Source organism: Columba livia, unplaced genomic scaffold (genome assembly GCF_036013475.1).
Source record: "Columba livia isolate bColLiv1 breed racing homer unplaced genomic scaffold, bColLiv1.pat.W.v2 Scaffold_135, whole genome shotgun sequence".
NCBI lineage: Eukaryota > Metazoa > Chordata > Aves > Columbiformes > Columbidae > Columba > Columba livia.
The window spans coordinates 465403-483879 of NW_027043031.1; the positions used below are offsets into that span (position 1 = coordinate 465403).

An 18477-nucleotide genomic window follows, 5' to 3' on the forward strand; every position below is an offset into this window, starting at 1 on the left:
ATGGGGTTTGTGACACACACGCTGTTCAGAGGGGTTTGTGACACACACGCTGTCCAGGGGGGTTTGTGACACACACATTGTCCAGGGGGGTTTGTGACACACACACTGTCCAGGGGGGTTTGTGACACACACACTGTCCAGGGGGGTTGTGACACACACGCTGTCCAGGGGGGTTTGTGACACACACACTGTCCAATGGGGTTTGTGACACACACGCTGTCCAGGGGGGTTTGTGACACACACACTGTCCAATGGGGTTTGTGACACACACGCTGTCCAATGGGGTTTGTGACACACACGCTGTCCAGGGGGGTTTGTGACACACACGCTGTCCAATGGGGTTTGTGACACACACACTGTCCATGGGGGTTTGTGACACACACACTGTCCAATGGGGTTTGTGACACACACATGTCCAATGGGGTTTGTGACACACAGACTGTCCAGGGGGGTTTGTGACACACACACGTGTCCAATGGGGTTTGTGACACACACGCTGTCCAGGGGGGTTTGTGATACACACACTGTCCAATGGGGTTTGTGACACACACATGTCCAATGGGGTTTGTGACACACACGCTGTTCAGAGGGGTTTGTGACACACACGCTGTCCAGGGGGGTTTGTGACACACACACTGTCCAATGGGGTTTCTGACACACACGCTGTCCAGGGGGGTTTGTGACACACACATTGTCCAGGGGGGTTTGTGACACACACACTGTCCAGGGGGGTTTGTGACACACACGCTGTCCAGGGGGGTTGTGACACACACGCTGTCCAGGGGGGTTTGTGACACACACACTGTCCAATGGGGTTTGTGACACACACACTGTCCAGGGGGGTTTGTGACACACACAATGTCCAATGGGGTTTGTGACACACACGCTGTCCAGGGGGGTTTGTGACACACACACTGTCCAATGGGGTTTGTGACACACACGCTGTCCAATGGGGTTTGTGACACACACGCTGTCCAGGGGGGTTTGTGACACACACACTGTCCAATGGGGTTTGTGACACACACACTGTCCATGGGGGTTTGTGACACACACACTGTCCAATGGGGTTTGTGACACACACGCTGTCCAATGGCGTTTGTGACACACACACGTGTCAAATGGGGTTTGTGACACACACGCTGTCCAATGGGGTTTGTGACACACACACTGTCCAGTGGGGTTTGTGACACACACGCTGTCCAATGGGGTTTGTGACACACACACTGTCCAATGGGGTTTGTGACACACAGACTGTCCAATGGGGTTTGTGACACACACACTGTCCAGGGGGGTTTGTGACACACACACTGTCCAGGGGGGTTTGTGACACACACACTGTCCCGGGGGTTTGTGACACACACACTGTCCAGGGGGGTTTGTGACACACACACTGTCCCGGGGGTTTGTGACACACACACTGTCCAATGGGGTTTGTGACACACACACTGTCCCGGGGGTTTGTGACACACACACTGTCCAGGGGGGTTTGTGACACACACGCTGTCCAATGGGGTTTGTGACACACACGCTGTCCAATGGGGTTTGTGACACACACACTGTCCAATGGGGTTTGTGACACACAGACTGTCCAGGGGGGTTTGTGACACACAGACTGTCCAATGGGGTTTGTGACACACACACATGTCCAATGGGGTTTGTGACACACACGCTGTCCAATGGGGTTTGTGACACACACACATGTCCAATGGGGTTTGTGACACACACGCTGTCCAATGGGGTTTGTGACACACACACTGTCCAATGGGGTTTGTGACACACACGCTGTCCAATGGGGTTTGTGACACACACACATGTCCAATGGGGTTTGTGACACACACACTGTCCAATGGGGTTTGTGACACACACACTGTCCAATGGGGTTTGTGACACACACGCTGTCCAATGGGGTTTGTGACACACACACTGTCCAATGGGGTTTGTGACACACACATGTCCAATGGGGTTTGTGACACACACACTGTCCAATGGGGTTTGTGACACACACGCTGTCCAATGGGGTTTGTGACACACAGACTGTCCAATGGGGTTTGTGACACACACGCTGTCCAATGTGGTTTGTGACACACACACTGTCCAGGGGGGTTTGTGACACACACGCTGTCCAATGGGGTTTGTGACACACACGCTGTCCAATGGGGTTTGTGACACACAGACTGTCCAGGGGGGTTTGTGACACACACACTGTCCAGGGGGGTTTGTGACACACACACTGTCCAATGGGGTTTGTGACACACACACTGTCCAGGGGGTTTGTGACACACACGCTCTCCAGGGGGTTTTGTGTCGCGGTTGAGACGGACAAACGACATGGACCAAGTTCTTTCAAGATGAAAGTAATAGATGCCATTTATTGCTACAAGTGCATTTTTATACAGTTCTACCAGTTCATGTGTCTTTTCACCATTGGTTACAAGTTACAGCACTAACATCTCATTGTTTAATTTTTCTATCGTCCATGTTATTCTTCTATCCCCTTCTCTCTCACGGGTACATCTCTCCTCTCTCCGGATACTCCTTTACTCCCATCCTTCTCAAGGGTAAATCTTAATATCTCAAGGCTGATCTCTACTCTCACATTTTCTGTCAAGGATTCCACAGATCCGCTGCAATTTCCCACAATTCCCCCTTTTTTTATTTGTGCTAAAAATGCTGCCCTCATTGTCCGCTGCAGGGCCCTTTGCAGCAGAGAAATCATGATGGCAACAACTGCAGTCATGGCAGAAACCAGCCCTGCAACCAAGAGAAGAGCCCTGGTAGCTGTCCCCTCTCTGCACCAGAGCTGATGTCCATGAGGCCCCACAGCGAGGAGGACCAGGCTCACAAAGCCTTTTCTGAGGGGATAACAGGATGGTTTCAACCACTGCAGCGTGGAGAAAATCCCCAGTGTGACCAGAGCCATAGGCTGGGCTGGACAGTGCCAACAGACCGCCCTGGAAATAAGACTCGCTTTGAATCCATTCCCAAAGCACAGCCAGGCAAATGATGACTCTTCCCAAATGAGCAAAAAGAGTCCATTGCTGCTACTGCAGTCATGTTTCCTTTTCTACCCAAACCAAGATCCACAGTTGGCCATCTGTACAGGGGATGCAAAATGCACTTCAGCCGCAGGGTAAACCTTCCACACCTCCTGTGTGACTTGCACCTTTCTCGGAGTTATTTGCCTACCTTGATTGGTGGGAAGAGGTTCAGAACTTATGGAAAGCCTTTAAGAGATACTCTTTGGAGTACTGAAAGAGTAAGGAAGCTACTGCCATTTTGGACATTTGCGTCAAAACTCATACACACATGGCATAGTGTGTGCTGTGTGACATGGATTTCTTTTTCTCTTTCTTCTCCTTTTTAGTAATGCCTGAGATCTTTGCTTTGGAAAAAACGTACCTAAACAAAAGAACCTGAGAACAAAAGTCCTGATCAGAGAGAAGGTCCATCTGGGCCAAGACTCAGTCTCCAAAGCTGCCAGCCATCCGTGTCTACAGGGTCTTGGGGTGCTCAAAGGCCTCAGTGGCTGGGACCGGCCTCCCTGGGGACCATCTCCTGCAGGGGCCCAGGGGCCGTGTCTCAGCTCAGCCTGGGACCTCTGGTGCCTGCCTGAGCCATGTTGTAGGTGTGTGTGCCTGTCTCTGCCCCATCTCCTGGACGGGCCTGGGCCCTGCCCTGCAGAGAGCGGCTCTCCTGGATGGAGTCCTCAGGCCTGGCTCAGAGCTCATCGTGCTCCAGGCACAGCTACTGAGCACAACCATGCTGTGCTGTGCTGTGCTGTGCTGCTCTATTCTGTACGCTCACAAGGAGTCCAATAAAGATGTGACTGTTCGACTGAAATGCCAGACAGGTTTTAGATCCAAAAACAGTTTCAGGGACACATACACAAAGGATACAACTGGAAACAGAATTTTATTTTTTTTTATTTATATCTATATTTATTTTATTAAAATTACAAATCTTATTAGAAGAAGGAGAAGGAGGAGAGCTGGCTCCTGCTGCAAACTTGCCCTGGGAGAAAGAACCCGAGAAAGCCAGGGCACGAGTGGTGCCTTGGAGGGCAAGAGCAGTGGGCATGAACCGAGCCAAAAGGGCCCAGAGGAGCTCTGACAGGTGGTCATGCTCAATGCTGCAGAGGAAGGCAAAAAAACCCCGGGGACCAGGGCCAGTCTGCCCCGGGGGAAAATTCCTTCCTGACCCCAACACTGGCGATCGGCTGTTCCCTGAGCATTTGAGCGAGACCTGGCTCCTGGGCCCACAGGCTGGTCATGCCTCCCAGAAGACCACAGAATGTCAGAAGGATAGGATAATGATCTCTTCTCTTCTCTTCTCTTCTCTTCTCTTCTCTTCTCTTCTCTTCTCTTCTCTTCTCTTCTCTTCTCTTCTCTTCTCTTCTCTTCTCTTCTCGTCTCGTCTCGTCTCGTCTCGTCTCGTCTCGTCTCGTCTCGTCTCGTCTCGTCTCGTCTCGTCTCGTCTCGTCTCGTCTCTCCTCTCCTACCCTCTCCTCTCTTCTCCTCTTCTCTCCTCTTCTCTCCTCTTCTCTCTCTCCTCTTCCTCTTCCTCTTCCTCTTCCTCTTCCTCTTCCTCTTCCTCTTCCTCTTCCTCTTCCTCTCTCTCTCCCTCTTCCTCTTACTCCTCCTCTTCCCCCTCCTCCTCCTCCTCCTCCTCGTACTCTTCCTCTTCCTCTTCCTCTTCCTCTTCCTCTTCCTCTTCCTCTTCCTCTTCCTCTTCCTCTTCCTCTTCCTCTCTTCTCTCTTCTCTCTTCTCTCTTCTCTCTCTTCTCCTCTTGCTTCACCTCTTCCCTCTCTCTCTCCCTCTCCCTCTTCTTCTTCTCTCTCCCGCTTTTTCTTCCCCCTCCTTTCACTACCAGTGCATGCTGGGGAAATCCCTCACAAACACTTGGAACCTTGCCCAGTTTAGCCATTGGCTCCATCACCTTGTGCCAACGACGCATCTACCTTCTGGTGGCCGGGAGAGCACCGGGCCCCCTTAAACCACTCTGCATTCCACTTCCTACAGCTGCTGACCCTAGCTCCCCACTCCATCAGGACGGTGAGCTCTGCAGTGCTCCTCAAGAAGTTATTCCCTTCATTTTGCTGCTGCTATTCAGCTGAAAAGGATGTTCCTCTTCCTCTTCCTCTTCCTCCTCCTCCTCCTCTTCCTCCTCCTCTTCCTCTTCCTCCTCCTCCTCCTCTTCCTCCTCCTCTTCCTCCTCCTCTTCCTCTTCCTCTTCCTCTTCCTCCTCTTCATCTTCCTCCTCTTCCTCTCTTCTCTCTTCTCTCTTCCTCTCTTCTCTCTTCTCTCTTCTCTCTTCTCTCTTCTTTCTTCTCTCTCTTCTCCTCTTGCTTCACCTCTTCCCTCTCTCTCTCCCTCTCCCTCTTCTTCTCTCTCCCTCTTTTCCTTCCCCCTCCTTTCACTACCAGTGCATGCTGGGGAAATCCCTGACAAACACTTGGAACCTTGCCCTGCTTACCCATTCGCTCCATCACCTTGTGCCAACGACGCATCTACCTTCTGGTGGCCGGGAGAGCACCGGGCCCCCTTCAAACCACTCTGCATTCCACTTCCTACAGCTGCTGACCCTAGCTCCCCACTCCATCAGGACGGTGAGCTCTGCAGTGCTCCTCAAGAAGGCATTCCCTTCATTTGGCTACTGCTATCCAGCTGAAAAGGATGATCATCCATCAGATGAACCTGGAAGGTTGCCCTGCTGGGAGATGGCCTTGCAGCAGAGAAACTCCAGCTGCCTCGTCCAGCTCTTCCTCCTTCAGCCCCTGTCAAGGGATTCCACCGGCTCCTCAAGGACTTCCTCTCCGATGTCTTCAGGCTGCCTCCAGGCCAGCTCTGGCAGCAGACACGGGACGCTGCTCCCTTTTATACTGTCCCGGGGCATTGTGACATCAGCATTGCCCCGTGGTCGCATTGTGACATGGAGGTGACATGGGCCCCCAGTGTCCCACCCCACCCACTGCCCATGCACCCAGCCCTCCTTGGAGGAAGGACTTCGGGGTGCTGCTGGCCCCGAGGCTGTCCTTGTGCCCAGGAGGCCCAGGGCGCTGTCCCTGCTCTTGGTGGTGAGATGAAGGCTGGTCTGGCAAACGTCACCCTTTGTGTCCCCAGGTGATGGACACTGCTCATGTGCCTCTGCAGAGAGTGGCAGGAGCTGGATCCCCTTCTCGGGACAGACTCCTTCCAGGAGAGACACAGACACAGGGGAACTCATCAGGGCTTTACGGCATTTCACTCGGCATCAGATTTGACATATTGGGTGCTGTCCTGTGACTGCCCTTTCTGCACAAATGATCATAAAAACACAACCATTTAGTGAGACATGGTCATAAAGGGGCTGTTATGGACAAGAAAGCTCATCATGAACTCTGGAGAGAGCGAGGAAGTTCATAATAAGCACCAGGAAGAACCAAGAAGCTCGAGGCCTCTTCTGAAGAGCGGGAGGCCTGAGCAGCCGTGATTGGCCATTGTAGGTGTGGGAGAGGGTCAGGGCATGTCAGGGAGAAGTAATGAGATGGCTGATGGCTTCAGTGAACCCTTCCAGCCATGTCTGAGCCCAGAAATGGAAAGCAGTTGATGTCTGCAGGTGGAGGAGGAACAGGAGGAAGATTTTCCTGGGAATACGGAAGGAAGAAAGGCCTCTCTTGGGCTAATCATGTATGGCAGTGCCATTTGCATGCTGTGGGCATGGCTGTGCCTGGGAGATGGGGAACGGCTGCTGCTGGGGTGGCTGTGCTCAGTCATGGCCCATGAGCTGACCCTGCTCTGCTCCTCTCTTACACTGCCCACACTTGGATGGTCCTCAGGAATCATCCATGAACCTGGTGGATGCATGAACCTCCTGGAGTGATGGGTATGGATCCAAATAGAGGATTCAAGCAAGTTTGGGACTGGGACACTGAGGTGATTGGTGACCATTGCCAGGTGTATGAAAGAAGCTGGATGAGTTGTGAGGAGCTCACAGGCATTTCCAACTCCACAGAAAACCAGAATCTTGCAGTTAAAGCAACAGGAGTTGACATAAAACCCACACCCAAAAAACAAAACACTCACACTAACCACAGGAAAAGCCTTGAAAAACATTGGAGAAAAATCTACCAGGTCCCAGGAGTCAGGGCTCAGCCATTCTGGTGATGAACAAGCATCAAGGGCTGACATGGCACCAGACCCACCTCCACATGGCCCTCACCACCTGGAACCAGTGTCTCCAAGTCTTTCCTTCAGCAGCCTCCAGGGACAGGGACCTGCACTGGTTGTTTCCTTCACAGCTGTGTCAGTGATGGCCCTTCATGGGGTCCAAACACCCTCAGAAACTTGGGGTTTGCTTCTGCCTTTCACTTCATTGGAGGTTTGATCATTCTCTCAGTAGCTGCAGTTCAGGATCATGGCAGCAGAGGGCTCACTAACATCTAAAATGCTCTTGCAAGCCAAAGCTGTGTGCATCATTATCCTAAAGGCTTCAAGTCTGATGTGGTGATTAGGGGGATTTCAGGAATAGCAAAACAGAGACCGTTTCCATCATAAATAGCAATATAGCCAAATTTTTTCTATATCCTTCTCTGCTCACCCTTCCCTCCCTTTCCAGAACTGGTGGCATCAGCAATGTCCAGTTCATATTTATGTGGAATGTCTCCTAGGAAAGAATGAATGTGTCAGAAAAGTACGTAACTAAATCACCATGTGAGTGAGGAGACAGGCCAGGACACCTCAAGAGGAATCACACTCCTCTGGACCAAGAGGTGGGTATTCCTGGCAATCTCAGGTGCCACAGCACAACGATAATTGTGTTCAGGAGCTGGTCAAGTGACCCATCTCCTGTTCTGTAACTGTGTCTGAGTTTGCTCAGGTCACCCCTGACTTGAGCCCCATCCACTGCTGGGTCTTCTCCAGACTCCTGCCTTCAGGAACAAAGTCCAGGAGACCTTGCTGGTGAAGATGGAGGCAAAGAAGCCATGAAGAACCTCAGTCCCGTCTGATTCTACTCTTATGAAGTTCAGCAGCAGGCCCACGTTCACCCTGTCTATTCTCTTACTGCAAGTGAAGCTCTGTCAGCTCATCTTGCTGCCCTTCCTGTGCAGGTATCAAGTCCAGGGCAGCTTTGGCATCATCCCCACATCCATGGACAAGGTTTCTAAATTCCTCCTTTGCAGCTTCCCCTGCTCCCACCTCCTGTGTGCTGCCTTTGTGCCCTGGAGCTCCATCAGTGCAGAGGAGCAGCCTCACGAGATAAATGCTTCTGTTCAAGGTTACTTGGAGAGATCATTCTTGTGCTTGGAGCAGGATGTCCTGTAAGGATTATCAGATTTCCTGAGCTCCTTCACCCTTCAGATCTACTTCCATGGCACCACTTTGCCCACCATCCCCCAGTATGTCCAAGTCTTCTCCTCTGGAGCCCACCAGCCTGTGCTCTGCTGCTGGCCTTCCTCCCTCCCCTCTGGTGCCTGGGACCCCACTGTGTCCTGCTCATGACAGCCAAGGTGGACACTGATGTTCACATCCCTCACCAGGGTTTCATTGTTTTCCAGTTCCAGATCCAGGTGAGAATCACCCTTGTTGGCCAACCAGGCAGCCATGTCAAGCAGTTGGCCCAAGATCCTCTGGACTGTTGGTACATGCAGCTCTGCCTGACCAGTGAATGTCAGAGCAATTACAGTTCCTCATAGGAACGTACTCATTGACTGGAAACTTCCTCAGGTTACTGACAGAAGATCTTTTCCATTTCTTCTCCATGATCAAGTAGTTTGTAACACTCTGTTACCCTGTACTGGGCTTACATGGCAAAGTCTTGGAACAGGAGGTGAGTGTGGCTGTGCTACAGTTGTCACCTCTCTGGGAAGACAACAGGAGTTTGACCAATGTCAGACAGAGCTGATTTCAGCTGCTCCAAGATGGACCCACTCCTTGCCAAATCTGAGCCACTCAGTGATGCTGGCAGCACCTCTGGGATATTGTATTTGAGAAAGGGTAAAAAACGCTGCACAACAGCAGGTGGGAGAGAGGAGGGAGGAAATGGGAGAGAAAAGCACTGCAGACACCAAGGTCATATCCCATAGGACCCAAGCAGGTCCCTCAGCAGGCCAAATCCTGCTCTCCTGAAATCCTGCTCTTGGCCTTGTTCTCATCTCCCAGGAGCCTCAGCTCCACTTTCCATCCCTGACTGTTCCATCCTGACCAACTCTTTCTGGTTTGTAAGTGTGAAGTCCCACAGGGCACCTCACCCCACTGACTCCTCAGTCACCCGTGTCAGGAAGATGTTGTCAATGGGTTCCAAACCCTCCTGGATGGCCGGTACCTTGCCGATATTGGGATATCTCAGGTCTGCCACGAGGACATGGCCTGGAAACATGAGGCTTCTTTTATTTGTCTGAAGGAGGCCTCATCTCATTCCTCTTCCTCATCAGTGAGTGTATAGGTGTCCAGTCACCTCGACATTGCCCATGTTGTTCTACCCTCTCATGCTGACTCCTCAACCTTCAGCTGACATTGTCTGTCCCCAGGCAGAGCTCCACGCATTCCTGCTGGTCTCTCATATGAAGGGAAACTTCAAAGTCCAGACCTTTGGCACTATGAGTATCAGACGCCCAAGGCCCCACAGTTTCTCCAGAAGATGGTATTTGTAGTGCCCTTCAACTCCACATCCTGGTATCTTGGGAGAGACACCCTTATCAGGATAAGCCGTCTGCATGCAAACATTATGAGCTGAACAAATGGAGCTTCAGTCAAGGGAGAGTGCAGACCTTGAGAAAATCTGGTGTTCGCCCATCAAAAAACTCTAAAGATTTAAAAAGGGAAGTGACCAGTTCTGTATAGGGGCAGGAGAACAACCCCATCCATCAGGACAGAGCAGGACCTGACACGCTGAGCAGTGACCCTGAGGAGAAGGGCCTGGGCACTACAAGGTCCCCACACCAGCCCGTGGTGCACGCTCACCATGAACAAGGCAGCTGCACACGGGGCTGCATGAGGAGGAGCGTGGGGACCCAGACACCTGCAGTTCTCATCCCATTCGGTTCAGCACTGGTGTGACCCACACACACGGGTGTGTGCCAGTGTGCGGCTTCCCAGTTTGGAGCAGCAGGGAGGAACTGCAGAGTGCAGGGCTGTGCCAAGGCAGGTTCAGCACCTTGTGCACATGGTGTGGGGTGCTGAGGGACCTGGGCTGCTTTGGCCCAGCAGCACTGGGGAGGCTGCAGCAGTGCAGGAGTAGCCTGAGAGTGCTTGAAGGGCGGTTTCAGAGGTGGTGGAGGTTTTCTGCATAGGGGGAAAGTGCTTGAGAAAGAAATAATGGCCCAAAGTGCAGCTGGGGAGGCCCAGGCTGGACATGAGCAGAAAGGAATGTGATGGAAGGGCAGTGCTGTGGGGGAGCAGGTCAGCAGAGGGAGTCTGCATCAGCCCAAGGCTTTGTGCTTCAAGGACCAGCTGGGGAGGATGGAGAGATCTCAGCAAAGGAAGGAAGATGCTCAGACAGGAGCAAGGTGGGGCAGCAGGGGGGATGTCTCCAGCCTGCAGGGACAGAGGTGCAGGGGATGCCACAGCACAGGACAGGCTGTCGTGGGGATGATCACGGGATGTAAAGAGGCTGAAAGCCCCACCAGACATGAGCTCCTTCTCCCCTTGGCTGTGGCTGTTGTCTGCACCTCTGATGCCTGTGAGGAGACACCTTGTCCTTGCAGCACAGGGGCCTCATGGCCTTCTTGTCCCCAGGCAGGAACCTGGGAGGGGTGGGACCATAGTCCTGCCCTTGGCCTTGCACAGCCCCACATCACACTGTCCCAGGAAGGGCCCTGGGCAACGTGGGAGGGACATGATCTGACTTTCCAGGCCTGGGGATCAGAGTTTGGCCCTTTGGTTAATGAAACACATCCAGGTTTACTGGTAATCAGGGAGACCTTTACCTTGCTTTTCCTGACCTGTCATTCTGCCTCCAGTTTTCTGCTCTAACCAGATCCTAGGAACAGTTTCTCAGTTGTGTCCCTCAGTGTGACCCATTAATGCTACAAGAAACTTTGGAGTTTACATCTGAGTTTGACTTCTTGAGAAGATTCTTCAGCTTCCCCTCAGGGTCTGAGGTCCATGGACTCAGCACCAAACCCACCAGAGGGGTCATTAAAGCGCCTTGTGCTGCTCCTGTGCTGCTGAGCTGGGCTGGGCTCCTGGGACACAGGGAGCTCATGGCAGCGGCAGCGCTGCAGAGAGACAGCTCTGCCCAGGAGCAGCTCCTCTGCACACGCAGCAGGGCTGAGGGCTCTGCCTGGGGATCTCAGGAGACGAGCAAGGCAGAGAGAGATTAAAGGTGGTCAGGACTGGGAGGATGACTGAGAGCTCACTGGAGGAGAAACCTTTGCAGCCCTCGCCATGGTAAGTCTCTGGGTGCAGGGCAGTGCAGCTGTAGCTCCTGGAGACATCTCCTGAAACTGGCACAGGCACAGCTTGTGGGGTCTGTAAGGACGGGGCTCTTGTCAGGCCATGTTGAACAGCTGTGAAGCCGGGTGAGCACCCAGGGGTGCCCAGGGCTGTCCTGCAGAGCAGGGTCCCTGCACCCCAGGGCTGTGCCGGGCAGGGACTCTGCCACCTGCCAGGGTCAGCGCTCAGCCTGCCCGGGAGATCCCATGGGAGCAGCTGTGGGTGGAAGGAGCGACCCCCGGCAGGGCAGGCAGGGAGCTTGTGGGGTTGAAGGGGGCTGTGTGGGTCAGGGCTGCTCAGAGCTCCAGATGCCCCCACAGACATGGCAGAGGGTCCTTCTGAACAACAACATCGAGACAGGAACAGCTGCAAGGGAAGGAGTCTGTGCTTTCAGTTTTCCACTCTTGGTTGGCTGGTTGTGCAGTGGGAGATGGGGATTTATTTCTCTCTTTGGAGAAGACACTGGGACCCCAGTTCTCGTTAGGACTTGTCTGAGCTGCTCCTGAGCCCCTGCACACACAGAGCTGCCCCTGGGCAGTGCCAGGAGGTGTGAGCAGGACAGAGCTGAGCACACAGCGGGTGGGACGGGGTCTGTGACACTGACAGGGAGCAGACCAGGGACAGACACACAGCTGCAGGCAGCACAGACATGGGCACGGAGAAGGAGCTCCTACCAGATATGACAGGGACGGGATTTAGGAACCCCCCTGCAATCCCCTGCAGTGCAGACACATTTCCCAGTGCAACCCCTGGTCTCCTCTCCTGCCCAGCAGACCCTCTGCCCCAAAGCCATGGGGTCCAGGTCACGCGTCTCCACCTCAGCAGCTGGACCTCCAGGTGAAGGGTTCCTGGAACGTGGTACACAAAAAAGGTGCTAAAAGTACTTGCTCTCCAGTGTCATTATGTGAGTGGCAGCAGCACAGCCGGGTCAGGAGAAGGTTCCACAGCATGCCCGTCTGCCTTTCTGACCTTGCTTTATTTTCTGGTAGCACTGCAGTGTCCTTCCCTGTTTCTTCACCTGTCCCTGATGCTCTTGCTCTCTGGGGTTGGGGTGTGAGTGTGGGTCAGTTTTTATTCTGACACCAACTCAGGGGGTTTTGCCCCAGAGCTGTGTTCATGGAAACCAGATGCCCAAGCTGCATTTTAAACTGTGATAAACTGTTTTTTCTCACTTGGTAGAAAGAGAGAATGAGCTGAAACATCCCTCCATCAGGGAGGGCGTTTTCCATCAGAAACAGCATGTTTATTTTCCTCAGAGAAGTCTCCCGTAACCTGTCACTGCCTTTTCCTCCTTGCACAGGTCCTCATGCCCACAGGTAGCAAATGTCCAACAGCAGCTCCATCACCCAGTTCCTCCTCCTGCCGTTCACAGACACACGGGAGCTGCAGCTCTTGCACTTCTGGCTCTTCCTGGGCATCTACCTGGCTGCCCTCCTGGGCAACGGCCTCATCATCACCACCATAGCCTGGGACCAGCACCTCCACACCCCCATGTACTTCTTCCTGCTCAACCTCGCCCTCCTCGACCTGGGCTGCATCTCCACCACTGTCCCCAAGTCCATGGCCAATTCCCTCTGGGATTCCAGGGCCATCTCATACTTGGGATGTGCGACACAGCTCTTTTTGTTTCTCTTCTTGATTACAGCAGAATTTTATCTCCTCACAGTCATGTCGTACGACCGCTACGTTGCCATCTGCAAACCCCTGCACTACGGGACCCTCCTGGGCAGCAGAGCTTGTGTCCACATGGCAGCAGCTGCCTGGGCCACTGGGTTTCTCAATGCTCTGCTGCACACGGCCAATACATTTTCACTGCCCCTGTGCAAGGGCAATGCCCTGGGCCAGTTCTTCTGTGAAATCCCCCAGATCCTCAAGCTCTCCTGCTCACACTCCTACCTCAGGGAACTTGGGCTTATTGTGGTCAGTGCCTGTTTAGCTTTTATATGTTTTGTGTTCATTGTGGTGTCCTATGTGCAGATCTTGAGGGCCGTGCTGAGGATCCCCTCTGAGCAGGGACGGCACAAAGCCTTTTCCCCCTGCCTCCCTCACCTGGCCGTGGTCTCCCTGTTCCTCAGCACTGCCTTGTTTGCCTACCTGAAGCCCCCCTCCATCTCCTCCCCATCCCTGGACCTGGTTTTGTCCTTTCTGTACTCAGTGGTGCCTCCAGCAGTGAACCCCCTCATCTACAGCATCAGGAACCAGGAGCTCAAGGATGCCCTGAGGAAACAGATGACTGGATTTCTTCTGAAGCTATAAACTGTCTCTAACTTCTACATAAGAGTTATAGTCCAACTCATTGCAGGTTCATCCTGTGTGCAGTATTTTTTGTTTCTACTTGTGTTTGCTTATTATGAAAATATTTTAATTCCCTTTGTAATTCACTGCCTGCTTTTCTTTTCTCACTGAGTGGCTGTGTCAGTGACAAATTCGTGCTTTCTGTGTTTAAGTAAAATAAAGGGACCTTCCACCATTTTTTTTCTACTGACATCTTAACTCTAAGGCCTTTCTGGAGCTGCAGGGACAGTTCCTGTGATGGGTGGAGGGGAAACGTGTCCATCATGGCAGCCCTGCCAGGGAGCAGCAGCGCTTGCTCTTCCAGAGCTGTTCTGGTTCCACTCCTACACTCTCCTTCTCATCCCTGGTGTTGGTGCAAGGCCTGAGTGCTCTGGCAGCTTGGTCACCGTCCTGCTGTGTGTCAGTGCTGTGGGCGCAGGCAGGGACAGGCAATGGGCACTGCTGTGACAGAACTGGCCTCACAACAGCCTTTCCAGATAGAAAGGTGATCTCCTATGGGCAGTACATGACGGTTTATGTCTTCAAGCATATGAGTACAAAAGTGTCCCACAGATTCAGACACCAGGGTACAGCTGAACAGTGTGTGTGTGCAGGGCTGGCACTCAGCAGTGTCCTCTCACAGCCAGGCTCCTGCCAGAGACCTGCAGGACCAGCAGAACAGGGGCTGGGCTGTGCCCCTGTGCACTGGACACCCCATGGAAGGAGCCTCAGGTCAGTCATCATGGACGGGCCCCTCACAACCACCATTTCTAGCTCTGGCCTCTCTCCCCCACTCACACAGGTTGCTCTTCCCTCCACGGAGGGACACGGAATGAGTAGCTCAGAAGTCCATGTCTGCATTGTTCTGATGAGATGTGAGCACGCACATCATGGATGTGAGATGAGATGAATCCAGGTGAACACTAACAACATCAGCTATTCCTGGGGGTTCCATGAAGGTCTGTGGGACAGACAGTGTCTCAAGGTCACTTCACGATGGGAGTAACAGCCCATGGGAAACCACCCACTGGGATCTTCTTCCTTGAACTGAGGTCCCCGTGTCCATTCCTCATGATGTGGGACATCTCAGATGGGTGCAGAGCAGGGTGACCCACCACAGGGCTAAGGTGTCTCCCATCGTTTGGGAGTGGCAACAGGAGGCCAGACAGACACTGTGACTCCTGCTTCTGTGTAAAAGGGAAAGACTATGTCTCTGAGCATCCCTGGGTGCATAAGAATTCCTGAGACTGGCTCTGATGGAACCCTGGCATTTCTGTGTGTGACTCCAGGAACAACTCCAGTGGCCCAGTGAGATTCATCTCAGCTGCTGGGATGGCTCATTGCAAGTGCTCCTGTCTGCTACATCACCCTTGCCCATGATTCTGGATTGTGTTTTCAAAAGTGACAGCAGAATCAGAGAAGTTCTGAGGTCCTTGGGAAAGGAAGATGTCAAGCCCATCTTCAAGAAGGGCCTGAAAGAGGATTTGAAGAATTAAGGGCTGGTCAGCCTACCTCTGCCCCTTGGAAGGGGATAGGCGGCATCTTCCTGCACCAGTTTCCGGGAACCTGAAGGACAAGGAAGGCATTGCTGAACCAAAATGAGCGGAAAACCCACTGAGTCCCAAGAAATGCTCTGGACCCATTCCAGAGCTTTAGGGCCCCAGGAAAGAGCTCAGTGACAGTGCAGCCCATCCAGTTGCATCTGTGTCCCTCACTGAGCAGCACAACCAGTGTGCAGTCACCCCATGGTTCTGCAGCCAACCTGCTCTGCAGAGCATCAGTGTCAGGCTGGGGCCCTGTGGGGAGCACAGGATGGGGCCAGGAGCACCAGAGAGAGAAAAATGCCGGTCCTTATGCTCTGGTACTTCAGTCCTGGTGCTCATCACATGTCCTTAAGACAAACTTATGCACCCATCTTGTCAACCTTAGCCGAGAAGTCACCACAGGACAAGGCTCCTGAGCTGGGGCTGAGCTGGAGAAGTGGGGTCCAGCTATGACCACAGGAAGGATAAGGCCTGTCCTGGGTCCTCTAAAGGGCTGGCAGCCTCTGTGATCTCCACCAGAAAAAGCGGCGTGCAGGAAACTGGAGACAATCCCCATGCCCATTGGAGGCCCTTAGGAAGAGTTCCTCTCTCCAAATATCCAACCCAGCTTGCTGCTGCATGAACAACCAGGAGAAACTGCCCGTGGACCCTCATTCCAGACCCCATCTCCTCCATCCATACAGGCAGTGCTCTTCCGCTTGTCTCTGAGGTGGTTCCAGGGACCCAAGAGGGGAGGAGATGTTGGGTGGGGATATGGTGTCCTTCAGTGCTCCTCATGGTACCTCCTGCTGGGCTTTGTGCCACTGGTCACAACCCTCTGAGCCTGGATGTTCAGCCAGTTCTCAGTGGTGCTAAACAGGAACATGCCCATGAGCACATTGGGCTGCACTGGGAGGAGCGTGGCCACCCAGACAAGGGCAGTTATTGCCCATCGTGACTCAGCACTGGTGTGGTCACATCTGGAGCCGTGTGGCCCAGTGAGAGGTTCCCCATTCTGGAGGAACGGGAGGAGCTGTCGTGTGGCCAGAGAAAGTCTGGGTCATGTGTGGAGATGTTGAGAGACCCAAACTTCTTTAGCCTGGTGAAGGGGAGCCTGAGGAAATGTGCTGGTTTTACTGAAATTGAGTTAATTTTCTTCATCCATTTTGAACCTCTCTCCTTCACAGCCAGTACAGTATTTTGTTTAGATTTACTATGAGAATAATAAGATAATGCTGTTTCTTCCCTGGGATAGAGTTCATTTTGTCTTTTAGCAGCTTTGCAGTGTTTGCCATTTGCTATGAAAGGAATGTCAGAACTCACTGAGATCTTGGCTGTTGTCAGGGAAACCAAGGACTTTTTTTGGCCATCCAGCTGCAGATGCAGATTGGCAGAAGCAGACACAGACAGGACAGCACCTGGATTGACATGCATGCTGATCAATGAAATATTCCCTATGATTAGCGCCATGCTCAGTCTAAAGCTGGAGCTGGCTTTTAGGGTTTGTTACATTCGTTAATTTGGGTTTTCCAGCTGGTTTGGTCAGTTCCATTCAGAAGTTTCATTCTGTCAGGAGTTCGATGTCAGTTCGGCCTTTTGCCGTTCTGCCATTTTGCCGTTGGCCTTTGGGCCTTTCTGCCTGTTGCCCTTTTGCTCTCTCTTGCCGGGATGGGCTGTTCAGGACCAAGGTGCTCCCTTCTGCAGGACCGGCTGCTCCGTGTGACTGGAGTTACACGGGGGATAGCACTGAGTATATTTTCTTAATTTAATTTATCTATTGATATTTAATTAACCTGGACTATTGTCAGTGAAACCAAAGACTTCTTTGGAGTCCAGCTGCAGGATCAAATTGTCAGGAGAGGGCACAGACAGGACAGCACCTTGATTGACATGCAGGTCAATCAATGAGCTATTCCCTACCATTAGTGTCATGCTCAGTATAAAGCTGGAGATGCCTTTTCCAGCCAGTTAGTTTTGGTTTTCCGGCTACACTGGTTAGCTCTGTTCAGAAGTTCCATTGTATCGGGAATTCAGTGTTAGTTCAGTTTTACGATGTTTTGCTGTTTTTCAGTTGGCCTTTGGGTCTCCCTTTAGGTCTGCCTTTTGCACTTGTACTTTCTCTTGCTGGGATCAGCTGTTCAGGACCAGGGTGCTCTCTTCTTTTGGGCTGTCTGTTCAGCACAACTGGAGTTCTGTGGGATACGGCACTGAGTGTCATATATTTTACTTTATGTATATCTTAGTATAAGTATATTAGTAGTAGTAGTGTATTATTTTTATTGTCTTTTTAATTTTTGTGTAAACCCACAAGTTTCTCCCCTCCTATTCACTTCTCTCCCTTATCCCACCTGGGGACTGGGAGCAGGATGTGAGCAGCTCTCATGGTCTTGGTTGGTGGCTGTGGTAAAACCATGACAAGAAAGGGCAGTTGTAGCTTCAGAAATCTTGAAAATCACTTTCCAAGATGACACCTTTTATTTTATTTTATTCTACTATTTTTGGTAGAGGTAACAGCATGAGAAAGGAAAATGATCAGAAACTGCAGCTCTGGATGTCCAGAGTGGAGCTCAGGATAAAGAAATGTCATTCTGAGCGCAGTGCTGTGGTCATTCAGAGGGACTCTGGATCAGCTATGGCTTTGTGTTTCCAGGAAGAGCTGGTGCGGATGGAGAGACAGCAGCACAGGTGGGGACACACTGGGCTGAGAACAAGGTGGGGAAGCGCATGGGGTGTCTGCAGCCTGTGGGGAAACAGCCACAGGCCTGGGACAGTGTAGGATGGACTGTGGTGGAGATGGCCAAGGGTGACACTGGATGTCCCTGCAAGAGCCAAGGTCTTTGTCCCCTTGGCTATGGCTGATGTCCCTGACAGCGAGGCCTAAGAAGAGACACATCATTGTCATGGCCATGGCTCCCCATTGCCTCCTTGCACCCCCATACAGGCCAGGAGGTGTCACACCATTGTCCTGCACTGGGCATCGCACTCCCCACAGCCCCAGGAAGAGCCCTGAGCCACATGTGAGGGACAGGATCTCCCTTCCCAGGGGCAGGGGCTCAAGGCTTGGCCATTGTCCTTCATCAGACAAACCAAGGGCTTTCTCAGCATCAGAGCTGCTGCACTTTGCCTTTGCCTGATGCAATCACTGCCTCCAATTATCTGCTCTAACGAGTCCCTGGGGAGGCTTTGTCAGTAACAGCCCTCAGTGGGGCCATTAATGCTTCAAGGTACTTTGGAGTTTGTTCTGACTTGGACTTCTTGAGCAGATTCT

General features: G+C 52.5%; 1 protein-coding gene across 1 annotated transcript; it reads left to right on the forward strand.

Moving 5' to 3' along the window:
- Positions 1-13116: 13116 nt before the first annotated feature.
- LOC135577735 (olfactory receptor 14J1-like) lies at positions 13117-13668 on the forward strand (the record flags this gene model as incomplete). Its single annotated transcript, XM_065047855.1, has 1 exon — positions 13117-13668. A coding segment is annotated over one exon (552 nt), but the record flags the coding sequence as incomplete, so codon positions are not given.
- Positions 13669-18477: the final 4809 nt, after the last annotated feature.